We start from the raw sequence: 16,260 nt of genomic DNA on the forward strand, positions 1-16,260 counted from the left end.
GTAAAAATTTAAATGTTATACTTTTTAATTGTATTCAATTATGTCAATAAATTGAAACTACATACGAATCCATGAGAGAAGGAAGGAGAATGAGAGAGAGAGAGCATGCTCAGCTCAAAAAGGGAGGGAGCTGTGGGAGTGACATGGATCCACAGGTTCAGTATAAACTGACCATGGATGCAGAGATAACAATCAGTACTGTCCCAGTGTTTCTTTTGTCCGGACTTTCCTGGCACTGAGGGATGATGAGAGTGAAAGGAAGAGAATAAAGAGGAACTGTGAGGACGCTCAGAATTCATTTAAAAAAAAACAAAAAAACAACAACAACCAACAAACAAAAAACAGGTAACTGAATATGTGCAAATTGTTTTAAAAAATGTTGATGTTTCTTATCCGAGCGTGCATCTCCTCCTGCCTCAACCACAGCTCCTTCTGCAAAGTGACAGGTCTGGTTGAGGGAAACTGTTGTTTCAGCGTTTTTTTTTCTAATGTAATTTCTCCTCCTGTCATTTATTCTGGCTGTCCACTCTTCTCCAGGACTCGCTGTGATGATGGAGAAAGCTGCACTGCTGCTGTTTTGTTGCCTGTTCATGAGTTTATCAGGCTCCCCGCTCTACCCATCCATTAGGTAAGTCCTGACAAATTCACTAAAAACCTATTATTATTATTATTATTATTATTATTATTATTATTATTATTACTGGAGAAAAGTTGTTAAAATATTCCCTCTCTGGTTCAGATGGAGATCCTTTATTAATTCTATTATATATTTTAAAACATGGTTGATGAATAAGATCATCTACTCCACATATTATTACGTTGCTATGCTTTAAAGAGCAGCTTAAATGATTAGAAAGCTTAACCAAGTGAAATGGAAAATGTTTATCTCAACATTTATAACCAGAAAATGACACGATGCAGATACAAGATGATTGTTGACAAATTGGAACCAATATTCAGGGCTAAGAAAAAAAAATTCATAGCTCATAGCATTTGATTTTTAAATTACTTTGCATGTCATAGATGCACCTTCTATCTTGATTCTATGGTAAAAAGAGTCAAAATGATTCATCTGAATGATGCCGTCCTGTGTCTAAGCTGCACAATGTGTCGTTCTGAAGGGCTTGAGAATACTTTGCACATGGAGGATATTACATTTTCAGTGCGTGGATTCCAATAAAATCATAAAAGAAATCAAATTTTAATTAAATAATTTTTTCTTCAGGATAGGAAATGGAATAACTGTGATGCATAAGTGTGTTGTTTAGCTAAATGGGGGGGGGGTTATTTCTCAGGTTTGGCCGGAGGGACACGTCCATCCTGATGACATCTTCTATAAAGAACCCAGGAGAGCGGCTGCAGGACGACACATGTCCTCAAAGGGGGCGAGCAGAGCTGCGGTCCGTATGTTTATATGGAGTGACTGATGGAAAATATAAGTCTCAAAGGGTCTGTTTACCTAAATTATATGTGTGCGTAATAGTTTGGATTTATCTGCCTCAAAGCTTTCCACCTCCAAACATTTGCGGCGCCCACGGCCTCTGGAGCAAATAAAGAGCATCATGCACTTTCCACTAATGTGCAGAGAGACGCTTCAAACCAGGACGCCTTAAAATTTGGACAAATTATCTGCAGGCATAGAGGGTTAAATAAGCCTTGCTGTGATCTGGTTGGCCCGACCCTTTAAGTTATAGAGCTGTTGCATGTATCCACAGAAAAGGGAGCAATCTGTCTTATTTTGCTGAACCATCCATGAATTTCCACTAAACGTCCGCTCTCTGTTTTTTTTAGCCTTGGACGTCACGCTGACGCCATCTTCACAAACAGTTACAGGAAAGTCCTGGGCCAAATCTCTGCCAGGAAGTTCCTCCAGACTATCATGGGCAAGCGGCTCGGGTAGGGTTGACTTCACCTCCACCCTCCACCCGACATCCAACCAGCAGTGTGTGCAAATCTACAGAAATGATAAATTTTTTTCTTCTCTCCACAGAGATGAAAACCAGAGCTACATGAACCGTCGGTCAGATATCTATGAAGGGACCTATAAAGAAGATCTGACGTCCATCCAGAGCGACCAGAGATACAGAGGGGTACACAAGGGTGTCATGAGGCCGGGGTAAATAAATGGCTTTAAATTTTAAACATCTGGGAAACTTTTTTTTTAAATAACCCAACTCTTTCTTCGTTACAGTTTACTGAGTTGAGAAGGACGGACCGAAGGGTGCCAGGTCTCCATGAAATTTGTTCCACCGCCATCCATTGCCACTCGCTTTCTTTTACTTTTCTCCAACCTGTCTTTTTAAATGCAAGTTATAGTATTGTCCTTTATTCTCATTAAAAGTTGGAAAGAAAAAAAACCTTCAGGCTAGCTCATGCTTGTGGGGGAAAAAACAATATACGGTTCATATATAATTAGAGTTTAATTGGGAGGGAGAGAAGCTTGAGACGAACACCGTCACTGTCAACTGGGAAAATGTCGTATTGTTATATTTTTGGGGCTGAAACCGAAAAAGCAAAAACACCAACTTGAATCTTTATCACTTATCAGCCACTGACAGTTGTAGACAACGTTGGTTGATTAAAAGAAAGGATTGGAGCAGGACATTCATCAATAACTCTGTTTGCAGCGCACATTTGATATCAGCTAATAGGCTATATAAAATATAAGCTAATGCTAACTGCTAGGTAACCAACATTGGTTGCGTCTTTCAGGGGCGTCCAAGCAGAAGTTGCATTTGCTACGTTTCCCTCCACAGTGGTTCCTTTTATTTCTTGTAATATCTTTGTTGGAGAGGCTTCACTTGATAAAGACAGACCAGACTTCGTCCCCTCTGTGTCCTTTGGTCAAATCGTCCATCCAGAGAGTGAAAGTGTGGGGGTCCGTGAATATAGAGCCCACGTCAAAGTCTTTTTACTTTTTAAAATAACACTCACGGTCTCGGGGGGAGTGAGTGTATTAGTATATTCTCAAAAATACGTATTTTCCTGGTCCATTCGTTTACAAGCTGTAGCGTTTGAAACCTTTTGCCTCCAGTTAAGCCCCGCCCCTCAAAAACATCACACTGTTTACAAACTGTGAAGGGATCTATAGTCATAGTAGGGAGCTCATTGAGAAAAGTTGTCTTCAGGGCTTTTTATAGATCATCAGAACTGTGTGCGCTGACATCTCTAATGGGTCTTCACACAGCAGATACCAGTAGATGTAAATGTTAGCATTAAATGCTAGACCGTCATTGTAAATTATATAACTGATATTATCAGGTAAAGACTCCACGATGTTGGCGTTTAATGAAGACGTCAGTGTTAATGCTACATGCGCATATTGTCGTGACAATGGTTAGCCAACAGCCATATGGCGCTTAAGGAGATGATGGCATGTTTTTTTATTTATTAACCCTCCTATTACCTTCCATTTTTTGTCATTGTTGTCAATTGGACCCAGCAATTTAAACGTCCAAAAAATGATCACATTTTTAAAAAAGAATGAAAGAAAAGAAACAAGTTTATGCGTTAAGCACTTCACAAACAGCTCTTTAAATAAAAACAACCTCCTGACCCCACATATAAGTGACTCTAAGTACATATTATTGTCATCTATAACAACTGGTATGAAAAACTATCAATCAAACCATCAAGACTAATAACATACATTCTGTCGGGGCCTATTAAATTAGGAAAAGCCATTAAATATGAAGCAACAATAATGATGCCGATCATATATTTAGAGATGTTAAACTTTGAGTGGTGTCAAATTAACGCCAAAGATAATTAGGAGGGTTAGAAACAGAACTAATACTTTGCTCTTGGATGTTTAAAGTTCAGTTCAGGAAGGAATTTGAATTCGCTCTGAGGTGTTGCCCGAAACATGAGTCGGTTTGCAAACTTAACAAGTCTCCTTGCATAACAAACTAAAGCCCAAGTCCAAGTTTGACTGTAAAGAGCTCTGAGTAGACACGGTACAATAGCACTAAATAAATACAACTCTATTTACCACTACCAAGCAATAGACTTTTGGGATTTACACACCTGAATGGAGCAGTACATTAATCACATGTGTGCATTTTAGTGCAAATTTAAGTCAAAATGTGAGAGGTCAATGGAGCTAAACAGTCGTCACTAACATATGTCAATGAACCCTTCATAAGGCATTCAAATACTAGGAAAATCTAAATTTTAACCCTAGAGTTTTATTGTAGGGTGTTTTGAAGTTACCATATGTAGTTCCTTGGCTTTAAGTGGTAAAAAAAAAAATGTAAACAAGTATTTTAGAGCATTTATACCTGAGAATGTTACATTGATCTTCTCTGACCGGCTTCTAAACCTCACTGAGAGACACAGGGACGCAATTTAAAACGTGTTTAAAGAGGTTAGTACAGTGTTTCAGGAATGGCTTATGTTCTCTTTAATGTCACTGCAAGTTTTTACCATAGTAAATGTGATTATTCCTTCTACTCCCCGGGTCTAAAACCAGATTGCAACAGAGCGTCCTGTGTTTTTCTCTCCCACACGACCGTGACCATTCTGCTAAAAATAAAAGGCTTCACGTGCAATTAATCTTGTTGTCAAAAAGAAAACACACAAGCACGCACCTTCCACTTATTTATTTTTTTCATTACAAAAAAAAAAAACATATTTTCCTCCAATTGGCCACTTTTTTAATGATCAAGATTTTTTTTCTCAGGGACTTTTTCTTCTTCTGTATCAAATAGGAGGCAAATACCACAGACAAACCCCAACGTCACTGCCCATGGTTTGTTATCAGATGAAAAAAAAAAAAAACTGTGTGAGCTTCTGTAATGAGGTGAAATAAGCTCTGAGTGACAACAAAGAGGAATGTACAAAAAAAAAAAAAAAACCCAAATTGCATCACCGTGACAAAAAAATAAAAAATAAAAAATCCCAGCGCACTGACATGTCGGACAATGAGAAAACAAATCTCACAGGAAGATGAAGTGCAATGATCAGTAGCTTTACAGGCCTCTGCAGGAGAATCTGTCAGTGTGAGTGTTTGTCCAGTCTCCCAGAGGCGCTGCCACGTCTCAATTTCTTCCGTTCTGGCATCACGGACAAACTGCATGTCAAAAAAAAAACTGTCAAATGGATTCTTGAACTTCCGTGCCATTTGTTTTATAAAAAGTCTGATTTTGTTGTTGTTGAACGATTCCTCGGAAGCAATCACACACACACACCCAAAAAAAAAAAAGATTTAAAAAAAAAAAAAGGAGCCTCATCAGTGTCTTCGTTTCAATTTTCTTGCCCTTATTTTTTCTCAATTCTGTGGGAAAAAGATAGAAAAAAAAGGTTAGTTTTTACAGACGTGAGATGGGGTCATTGAACAACTCATCACTGGCACGTCACGCAGGAGGTGGGGGGGGGGGTCATCATGCATTTGTTTTGATGTAAATAAATAAATAAATAAAATGGGATGTAATTCGGCAGGAACACAGAGAAATTTCTCACGACAACGTGGACGATGCAAAACCGGGCTCATGGGCACAAAACATGTCACTCGAAAACGCAATGATACAACCAGAACCATGAACCATGAACCAGGATGGTGGAGTGGGTGTATGTCAGTACGGCTACGGCTGTAATGATCATGGTTGGGGGTGAGTGAAGAGGCAAACCGGGTGGGGGGGGGGGGGGGGGGGGGCAGCAAGTCCACTCCTGAAGTTAGAATGGGTGTGAGCACCACACAGCCATGCACGCTGCCAGACATTATGGAAATGCACTGTGGATGCAATCTGCGAAGGATGCCCTTACTTCAGCCCGGGAGCAGAACCCACTCATTTGTTACAAATGGAGGGGGGGGAAGGACGGGGAGGGGGGGGCTTTATCGGAGGCTCCTATACTTTGCCAACCTACTACTCTGCTCTGCTGCAATCCTGGAAGAGGAGTAAAGAGACAGCGAGGGGTGGATAGAGGGGGGTTAAAAAAAGAGACAAGCACCAGCTTCAAGGAGACAGAAACTAAGCAGGGGGGAGATTAGTAATTGTAATATTCCTACTTGCTTAAAAAAGGGGGGTTTGTAAAGTGTTTCGCTTCTACTTCTTGCTCTTACAAAGGTACCACTCGAGTCGGAGACACTGGCTAGAAAATTGCTCACTCTGGTTGCTCAAGGGCTCTACATGGTGATGGGGGAAGAAATCGCCCACTTAGATCTTCTCTCAGAGCAGATCCTGCTGCTGCTCTGCTCTCATGGCCCCGAGTAAAGAGCCTGGAGCTGAGCTAAAGGAGCTACAGATACAGAAAAAGTACTTTTTATTCTCAGGGTTTAGGGGCTCAGAACTAGCAGGAGAGTCCCTTTCTGGGCCTGAGGACCCTCTCTGTCTGTCTCTCTCTATGAACCCCGCGGGGACGCGTTACCTCTTCACTGCTTTCTGGGCGAGCATGCGGTTTCCGGCGAGGAAGGTGACGCCTCCTATGATGGCCAGGTACTTCAGGGTCTGGAACATGTTGAGGTGGGTCCAGTAGACGTACATGAGGCCCAGCAAGGCTGAAACAGAAAAGACGGTTCCTTTTTTTTTTAAAGTCTCAACAGTAGATTAAAATAAAAATAACCGTGGAGCTTTTAATCATTTTTACGACACATAAATGAGGAATTTATTTCAACCCGACATTTAGCAAAATGATCCTGATCCTGGGAACTAATTCCTGCTTTCGTCACGGTTTTGTTCCAGCACTTCATTTCCCTGATCCACTTGGTTTTAGTGCATTTCCTCTTTAGTTGTTCCAACTGTTTCTCCACCTCCACAATTTCCTAATTGATTGTTTTTGGACCGGTTAAGATGGAGCACACGGAGGAAAGCTTAACATTTGCATTACTTGTCTTGTCATTGTAAAAAGTGAAGCAGGAAGTAGAAACAAAAATTAACTCAACTGGTAAAAAAACAAAAAAACAAAACAAAACAGACACAGCGCCAACTAGTGTTTGGGTGGAGTTGTTGTGTAAAAATAAAAATAAAAGTAAAAACATGAGGTGCTACACAGAACTTGTTGTACATTAATTAATTAACTATGAATTTATCATTTATTTCATTTAATGTTAAAACAGAAATTCTAACGCAGCATTTTTTTTAAATTATGTGTTTTTATGTTTTGAGATTTGATCGCCTCCGTTTTTTTTTACCATCACTAGTTGGGCTTCCTTTTAAAAACGGTTTGGTTCACACACTTCACACCATGTTTTTAACACTTCTCATAACAACACTGAACAGAAATAACCACTGATTCACACTCTTTTTTTTTTTTTTTTTTGCTAATTTCCTTTTGATTTTTGCTCAGTCTGCACGATAAAACCCCGACTTTATGGTTTCACAGGCGTCGTCGTATGAAGATCTTCTTTATGCGGATCTCATGAATAATACATGACTGAAATTAATTACAACTACGCGCTGTTCGCGAATACAATTCACAGTTCACAACAACAAAACAACAACGGCTGAGGATGACGGAGGCTGTAAAGGAAAAAAACAATCGCATCGCACAAACATTTGGTTTGAAGAAGGGGACTAACCTGCGTGTCCTACATGGAACAGAATGGTGCTCGGAGAGAAGCTGAAGTTGGAGATGTTGGCTCCGAGCTTAAACCACTACAGAGGAGGAGAGAGGAGGGGGGAGGAGGAGGGGAGGAGGGGGCCAGGAATAAAACACACAATGTGATTGTCGTCCGCCGCAAGAGCTGCAAACAAAAGAGCTGAAAAATTGTTTTCCACCTGACACACAATGCTGTGATGCACGGCAACAATAACTATTACTCAGCGGTGAAAATGCCAGGAAAAAAAAAAAAAAAACACACACGGCAGCTTTTGTGATTTCAAATTAAAACGAGCATTATGAGTCTCATTCACCGTGTGTGAAGGCTCACGACTGAAGGGCTCCTCTGCGTGTTCACGGCTGAACGCTCCATTAGAAAAAGGCTTTGATTAATAATGGAAGTAGGTTAGTTTTTTTAGGTGTGGCTTTAAATAATGTTTCTCTTAATTACAGACATCACAGAGCGGCTGAATGCAGGAATAAAAAAAACGGGGATATTTTTGGGCTACGAAATACTAAGAAGGAATGAAAACAAATGATTGTGTTATTGACAAAGATAGAGATTCAACTATAAATAAATAAAATAAATGATTACCAATAAAAAAACATAGTGGCCACTACTTTAGACAATGGCTGGAGGACACAATACGTCTTTATTATCTCATCCAATGGGCTCATTTGTGATTAACTGGGCAAAACTAATGTTTAGAGGAGTAAACACAACATATATAAGTCTTTATTTTTAATGTTCGCTTTGGTCCAATCCTTACGTTTTATCAATCAAATCAATACAGTATTAATCTGGAGCCATTAACCTCAGTCCTTACTGGGTTTTTGTTGCCTCCAGTTTACGATGTAGGACATAAAATGTACTATGAAGAAAATGACCTATCAACTCAGACAAAATAAATAAAACGAAATGGATGACTCATTATGTCCATTATGTAACTTACGATACTTTGTAAAACTTGGGCGTTTTGAAATGTGCCCATAAATAAAACGTATTATTATTATTATTATTATTATTACAAGGTTCCTACATATTTGAATTTTTTGTTCCAGACCCTAATTTACAGACTTCTCGATAAAATGTGTGGCACTTGAGTAAAAAAAAATTGTTGTGCATCACGTAAATAAATCATGTAATTAATTGTTTGCTCTTATTATTCTGAACATATATGCGTTTATGTCCCCAAATAATTTCTAGAAGATTAAAGCTCATACATACGTTAAAGATAAATTAATTTTTTTTTAAAAAATATTTATAGTAAGTTGCAAATGAACAGTTGAACGTTACAAAGTCATTTTTGGCCTCACTGGCATCAAAAGAGTATTCAAATACTTTAACAGTTTTAACAAGTAACTAAATTAATTTTCCATACTTTTCCAGACCTAGAAATTTATTAAATTCCATATTTGCATAGGTTAATACCCTGTTATTATTAAACCAGATGTTTTGCATCTGCTTTACACACCAGTTTTATATAGATCCATGTGATACAATGGACTCCGAACAATAGATTAGATTTTTTTCCTGTCATTTACTTACTTAAATGAAAGGAAAAAAAAGCTGTTAATTTGTATTTAATCATTAATCAAGAAAAACCCATTAAACACACAAACAGGAAACATTTTGCACAAGTTTGTGAACGTTACCAGAATGAGCAGGAGGAGGAAAGGCGACAGGATGAGTGCAGTGAAGGTGTTGGAAACCACGGTGGGAGGCTTCTTCTCTGGTTCCCTGAACAGGTGCTGCACAGACACAGAGAGATTATTTATTTATTTATTCATTTATTTATTTATTTTAGATGGATGGATAAACCCGACAGATCCATCACCTTTCAGAATAAAAGTTACCTGGATCTCTGGTTTGGGCACGTAAAGAGTCTTCGGCTGAATGGTGGCTGGTGCCTCCTCATCCACAAACTTCAGAACAACATCAGCCTTTTATTTAAATAAAGAAAAGAAACAGAAAAAAGAAAGGTTAGATCAGAGCTGAGGATCAACTGTTGGTTCTGTTACCAGCACAAAGGAACCAGAAACTCACCACGTTCCACAGGATGGGATTCTCCAGCGTCGCATCCCCGACGATGAGGTACAGGGAATAGGTACCGGACATGGAGTCGAACTCTGATTTCCGCTCGGCCGTGTCCAACTCAAACTTGTACAGGTTCTTGCTGTCGGGTTCGGCCACGAACACAACCTCCTGGCCGGTTTTCTGATTGTGCAGCCGCACAAATGTCTGCAACAGGGAGAACAAACAGGTTCAGTCACTGACACAAACAAACAGCTCGGGTTTAATTATACTTTCCTCTGAACGGCTCAAAGTTTCAGGGATCTCAAAGTTGAAGCATGTACGCAGACATCTGAGGCACTGGAGGAGATTTAAAAGCTTTTATTTTTACGGGACTTTCATTTAGAATCATGCCAACATGTTTCAGCCAAGATGGCTTCATCAGGGCGAGTTAACGTCATGTTTTAAGTGATAGCCACGTTAGAATAAAAGCTTTTAAATCTCCTTCAGTGCCTCAGACGTCTGCTTACATGTTTACTTACTGTCCAACAAGACTTTTCCAACGAGGCACATTTACCTGGTGAGGAGTGAGCTCCACTCCGGTGTTGACGTCGACCAGCTGGAAGGACATGGCGAAGTTCTGGTGGCTGTCTGCTGTGAAGGAGCCCTTGGCTTTGGAGGGATAATCCACTCTAGGCACATTAAAAGGGGGAACGACAGACTTTGGTATTTTCCTTTTACTGCTGGTAAAGGCTCAATCGTCAAACTTTGTTGGGGGGGGGGGGGGGGGGGGTTCTAACCTGCTGGTCTTGGTGCCGATGCTCTGGTCCTTATCCACCACAGAGAGGTCCATGTTGGCAACAGCCACTTCAGTGGAAACCTTCACTTTAAGCTGCAAAAAATAAATAAATAAAGGTTCAAAACTGTGGAACGTCGACTCACTTATGATTTTAAATCCTCTCTTAAAACCCATGTTTTTCAATTACTATTGTTTTTGATTATTTAAATTTTGTTTCCATTCATTTCATCTGTTTTTATGTCTTTGAGCAGCATTTTGGCGACTGTGTTGTTTTTTTTTTTAAAGTGCTTCATAAATTAAGTTGAGTGCTATGAAGGTTCAGGTTCAGGTATAGAAAGAAAAAGCTCAAACAGACCAGAATACATGGCTTTAAAAAGCTCCTCGAGAGAGAGGAAGAAGACGTAAGTAGCACATGAAATGATGGGAAAACTGTAAAATGCTTTCTTCCTTTCTACGCACTCCAACAAACAAACAAAAAAAAAACTATTTAAAGCCAAAACTAAACACAGCAACTGGAAAATCACCTCAACATGATTGGCCACCAGCCGACTGTCCCCGGTCACTGCGACAGTGAACTGGTAATAACCACTGGCCGGCTGACTGGACATGAAGTTGAGCTCGAAGACGCCACTGAAAAGCAAAAAAAAAAGAATAACATATAAATTATTTTACTGTGTATACACACAACAGTAGGTGCATATTGTAAAATAACTAGTAAGCAAATAAAACGTTCAGGACGTGGAACTGGTTCAGAATAATATGATCATTATAAGTGAGGTAATAAATAACCGTCCTACAGTTAACACAGCATTTATACGGCTGCAGATATTTGGGCATAAAGCATCAGGCATCAACCATCAACCGTGTCTCATTCATAGTCTGGCTGATAGATATTTGCTTTCACGAGCAGTGGAAAGATGCATCAATTATATTGAGTGTATTTCTTGCATCTTTCAGACGCCTCGAAAAACATACATACTCGTTCAGCGTAAAAGGCGCCTGGCTGAGAACGATGCTCTTGGAGGCCACAGCGTACGCAGACTCCACCAACACGTTGGCTGAGGCCAGAGGCTGAGACATGACGTCCGTAACCAGGAGCTGTGAAGCAGAAAAGGGAAACGTCGTCACTACAGAGGAACGTGACTAGAATCTGTTATTTCGTCATTTATTTGCATATTGAAGACTAGAAAACATTAAGATGGTATAAAAATGGTTAGTTGATGTGCAGGAGAGATGGAAGTTAAGAAAAGCTTATGAAATACTTCCCCTATGTGAAGCAAATACATCTACTAATGTAAAGTACAATTAAACTACGAATAAGAGAGAAAAACAAAAAATATAAAGGTTCAAATCGCTGTCTACAGATTTAGAGGGAATGAAAATGTCCCGTGACGTTTACTGTGTGCAAATCAATATTAAATGTAATATGTAGATGTTAACAGATGATTTAAAAAAGCTACAGATCGTCACATTTTCAATAGTTTTTTAAATGATGACAGCGAAGACGCTGCTTTCAGAGATGCAGGTAAAACTGATCCATAAGAGCAACAACATAAGAATAAGATAATCTGTCATGTAGATACTGATGTTTAGTGAACTTTACATGTCTTCTTCTTTTTAGTTAGTTTGTTATTAGTAAACCGTGACACGACGTGTGGATCAGTCTGTACCTGGAGGGTCGGCTGGCTGTGGGACACGGTGGCTGGGCCCTGAGCGCTGACGATGACCGGGACATGGAAGCGGTTGCTGGACAGAGTCTGGGCAGCACTGGCCACACTGAAAGCCTCGGACAGAGAGTCCCAAGACTTCTTGCTGAAGATGGAGTTCACCAGCTGGATAACCTGGTCCTGAGGGGGAGATATCAGGCATTACTCCCTGAGACAAGCAGGTATGTATGACTTGAACTGTGGCGGACAGACAGAAATCTTACCTCCTTGAGAGGAGGCTCCATGTCCACGTGATTGGACAGCGAGTACGCGGCAGTCACAAACATGGCGGTGGCCTCGAGTCCCTCTTCAAACTGGAGGTACATGCCGCCGAGATCATCCAAGCGAACGGTCAGATCCTGAGACGGACAAAAAGAAACAGAAGCATGTTTTAACCTCTAAACATTCAAGCCTTTTTGCAAAAAACACCTATTTTGGATTTTCTTTGTTTTGTTTCATTTTGTTGTTCTGTAAAAAAATGAAAAAAAAAATGGTGGTTTGTGAATAGTAGCCGTTATTGCTCATCGGCTCTGGAAATAAAAGTGTTCTCCTTTTTGCATGTCCTCCAGTGCCTGACAGTCGCTACGTCCGAGCCGCTAGCGTCTTCCTCTTTGAATCTGGCCACAGGTTCATTTGACAATTTTCATCTTACCTCTGTATGCCATCACAAAAGATAAGATACAGTTCAGGCTTTTTTTTTCGGCTTTAATTCGATTTGAGGGTTAAAAAAACAAAAAAACAACAAGATATTCCGTGTACGTTTTGCTCCATATAGAAAAGGATAATAAAAAAACAACATTTTCGAGCTCATACGTGGTCTTGTTCTCTTTTGAAAACCAAGACTCTGAAGCTTTTCTCACAAAAGTCAGAATCGTTCTAAGTGGTTTTGTTCTTGATTAATCAAAGTTGGCACACAGTTAAAAAAAAATACCAAGTTGTTGGTTTTGCCTGAATGTTTTTGTGTAATGACTTTTATCCGTGAAGAAAATGACTCTGATTTTTTTAAAACACTATTTCTGCCCCATAAATAACCCAGCGGCGTGTTGAGGGGTAAAAGGTAAACACCTGTTCCTTAACGGGACGCCGTGTTTCATGGTCAGAGACAAAGAAAAGCGATGCAGCGCCACCTGGTGGAAATTATAAAACTCACCTCAATTTCCTCCAGGATTCCTCCGAGTTCAGCTTGCCTGGACAGACGTGAGGCTGTTTGCAGAGCCGAGGTGATGCTGTCCAAACAGAACACACGTTCGTTGTAAATTAATTAGTTTGAACCATTCGAAGAGGAGGAAGAACCGCGGGATCCCCCCTCCCTCTGTGCGTGTCATCACACTACCCAGCGGTATAATCCAACACTTACGCCAAAACATTGTCCTCCTTGCTCATGCGAGCTGTCAGGGCAGCGACGACCTCCTGGGAAGCGAAAGGAAGCCCCAGAGAGCTGAGCGCGCTCACAGCCCGGTGGATCTGAGTCATGGTCGAGTCTTCACTAACCGCCGCCTGGAGGATGTCACGGGTTTCATTGGACACAGGGATCTGAAAAAAAAAAACAAATAAATAAAAAAAGAAGCTCATATAAACAGTTGAGTGGATGTGCATTAGTGTCACAGAGGAGCAGTTCAGACCTTGCATTAACACACGTCTCCAGATTTTCTTATGTAAATAAACATCAGCTGGGAGTGTGGTAGAATATTTTAACAGCTGATGTCTCTAATGGATCTCTACCGCTGCTGCAGAACCGAGAACAGCAGCTGTTTTATGTGTGTGCGACATGACTTTGGCTTCGCACATTAAATTACTTTTAGAGAACTGCAGGACACAGACGCTGTAACGTTCACATGCAGCCAGCGCTGGTTTATACTTCTGCATTAAGTTGATCATTGTACCGTATTTTTATGTATTGTATGAAGTGATGTCACTAACATGTTACTCTAATCTGACTCCTTTTTTCCAGTAACGAGTTATTACTTATCCAAATTACTGTGCGTTATTATTTTTCACATTTCATATTTTGTCCTTCTACTTGTCTCGGGGAGCGACGTCACGTATGCGACAAGTCAGGATTTCAGCATGATGACAAGTCACGTGTAAAACCATGTAGTGACACAAACCTAAACAACAATGGTGAGAGGAGCGAGTTGACGCAACTTAGAAAAAAAATGTAAAAGTCTCTAAGTCAAGACTTTGGTGCAAAACCGGTCAGGCCTCTATGTTGTAGAGGAAACGCAGCATTTTTGATAAAAATTTATTTATTTTTGTTTATTTTTGCTGTTGAATGTAACTAATAAAGTAACTTGTAATCTAACTTCGTTACTTTTAAAATCAAGTTAAGTAACTAAGTTACTTTTTAAAGGAGTAATCACTAATTAGATTACTTTTCAAGGTACCTGTGGAAACACTGATTGTTTATGTATTTGTACTTGTACCTTGTCAGTCTGGTTCACTCTGTAATAACACCACCCAAACACTAGGCAGCGCTGTGACTTTTGTTTCTACTTCCTGCTTCTACTTCAACCATGGCAACTTAAAACTTTCTATGCAAAACTATACAGACGAGTCACACAAATGTGTGATCCAAAAGGCGTGAAATAAAGGCAGCTGGACTTGTATAATTTCGTGAAGACGTTTCGCCGCTCATCAAAGTTTCTTCAGTTCTGAACTCAACGTCTACAAAAAAATTCTACATGTCCAGTTGCCTTAATTCAACGCCGTCTGGATTATAATGACCTGTATGACTGAGAACCTTCACAGACAAACAGATGTGTATCTCTGAAGCTTTCCTCAGTCAACCAAGTCTTCATTGACACAAAAGGATCAGTTCGAAAATTGCAGAGATGGAGAAGCAGCCGGAAATACTAAAGTGGAAACATGCTACCGCCAAACGGACCAATCACAGGCGCGTAGTTACATTTCTGGGACAGGGATCCCTTAAATGAGATCTCAATGTGTCCTGGGAGAGTTTATGAGTGTCTTTCAACAAAATGGTGCCGGTGAGGTCACCTGCTCTTACATTTTCCTTGTATGTAGTGATTGTTGCTTATTTACCTGTGAATGTATGTATGTATGTATATATATGTATATATACAGTTTACCCTGTGTGCCATGTGGAAAAATTAATATTTCTACTGTAGGACATTTTTTTACTAATGGCTGCAGGAACAAAAACACATTTCACTGTGTATTGTACTATATATAACAGTACATGTGATTAATTTAACTTTATTTTATCTTATCTTATCAGAAGTCATGACGGACCAAGGCAAGAAAAAAAGGGTATTTGCATACCTCACATCCTGAAAGGGCCTGACTGGCCTCAGCAGCAAAGAAGACAGAGTCAACACTAGTGGGATCAAGCTGGGATTTCAGGAAGCCGCACACATGCTGAAATAAAACACATTTTTATTCATTTATTTCTTTTTTAAAAGCAACGAGGACAGACACTCCATGTGACACATTATGAGCATTAAATTCACGAGTTTTGTGTCAGAATATAAAGTGCATACCTTGTGATTTGGAACTGTTGCTCCAAGCTTGGTCAGACCTAGAACAGAGTAGTATGCGGACTCCAGGTCGGTGAAGTCCTGGTTCAGGAGGTTCTGCAGCCGGGCCACGTCGGACAGGGACAGGTAGTGAGACGGTGTGAGACCCTGAGCTCCACAAAGAGCCAGGCTGAGGAGGAGGAACAACCCGAGCAGCCCTGCGGACACACAGCAGTTAACTAGTTCGTCAACCAGGAGTAAATGTAGGTATTTCTCGTCCTTTGACAGGAAGTCATTCATTGAGCTAAACGCTAACGAGCTAACGTGAGTAGGAAGCAGCACCGAGCGATAAATTCACAACAACTCTTAAAATGCCAAATCAACGATAGCACAAACGACACAAATAAATCGAAAGAGACGCACAAGTAACGTTATATTCAACGTTTTAAAAGCACTAAATCACTTACGAGACCGGTCCATGTCTTGCACGTCTAATGCAGCGTCACCAAAATCCACGATTTACTTCCGGGGTCTCGCGGAATGAGCCGTCACCATAGAGATAATATCCGGTTTACACTTTATTCTGTTTTATTTTATTTTATTCTATTTTATTATTATTATTATTATTCTTTCTCAGTTATATGTTATACTTATATATATATGTTTACCGTATGTGCTGTGTGGAATTATTACGTCGTTTTATTATTTATTATTATTATTTTTTAAAAG

At 40.0% G+C, this 16,260-nt stretch overlaps 2 protein-coding genes across 3 annotated transcripts; one reads left to right on the forward strand and one right to left on the reverse strand.

Annotated features, from left to right (window-relative positions):
- The first annotated feature begins 138 nt into the window (after positions 1–138).
- On the forward strand, positions 139–2,350 carry ghrh (growth hormone releasing hormone). Its single transcript, XM_047583648.1, has 6 exons — positions 139–345; positions 538–628; positions 1,296–1,400; positions 1,792–1,896; positions 1,991–2,116; positions 2,192–2,350. Exons 2-6 carry the CDS (start codon positions 549–551, stop codon positions 2,202–2,204), a joined length of 429 nt encoding a protein of 142 aa, XP_047439604.1. The 5' UTR covers positions 139–345; positions 538–548; the 3' UTR covers positions 2,205–2,350.
- A 2,236-nt stretch (positions 2,351–4,586) lies between these two features.
- On the reverse strand, positions 4,587–16,077 carry rpn2 (ribophorin II). Of its 2 annotated transcripts, XR_007112667.1 has the most exons (18): positions 15,999–16,077; positions 15,556–15,749; positions 15,338–15,433; positions 13,413–13,588; positions 13,206–13,281; positions 12,280–12,414; positions 12,020–12,196; positions 11,329–11,447; positions 10,874–10,979; positions 10,351–10,442; positions 10,128–10,242; positions 9,584–9,778; positions 9,394–9,480; positions 9,193–9,288; positions 7,517–7,592; positions 6,367–6,496; positions 5,764–5,885; positions 4,587–5,275 (listed from the first exon to the last, which is right to left on the reverse strand). XR_007112667.1 is itself a non-coding variant. In XM_047583984.1 (17 exons), the coding sequence occupies exons 1-17, from the start codon at positions 16,009–16,011 to the stop codon at positions 5,260–5,262; spliced, it is 1,899 nt and encodes a 632-aa protein (XP_047439940.1). In that variant the 5' UTR covers positions 16,012–16,077; the 3' UTR covers positions 4,587–5,259. The 2 variants fall into 2 exon arrangements, 1 of the variants encoding a protein (XP_047439940.1); XM_047583984.1 differs by lacking the exon at positions 5,764–5,885.
- Positions 16,078–16,260: the final 183 nt, after the last annotated feature.

This window comes from Mugil cephalus, chromosome 4 (assembly GCF_022458985.1).
Source record: "Mugil cephalus isolate CIBA_MC_2020 chromosome 4, CIBA_Mcephalus_1.1, whole genome shotgun sequence".
Classification (NCBI taxonomy): Eukaryota; Metazoa; Chordata; class Actinopteri; order Mugiliformes; family Mugilidae; genus Mugil; species Mugil cephalus.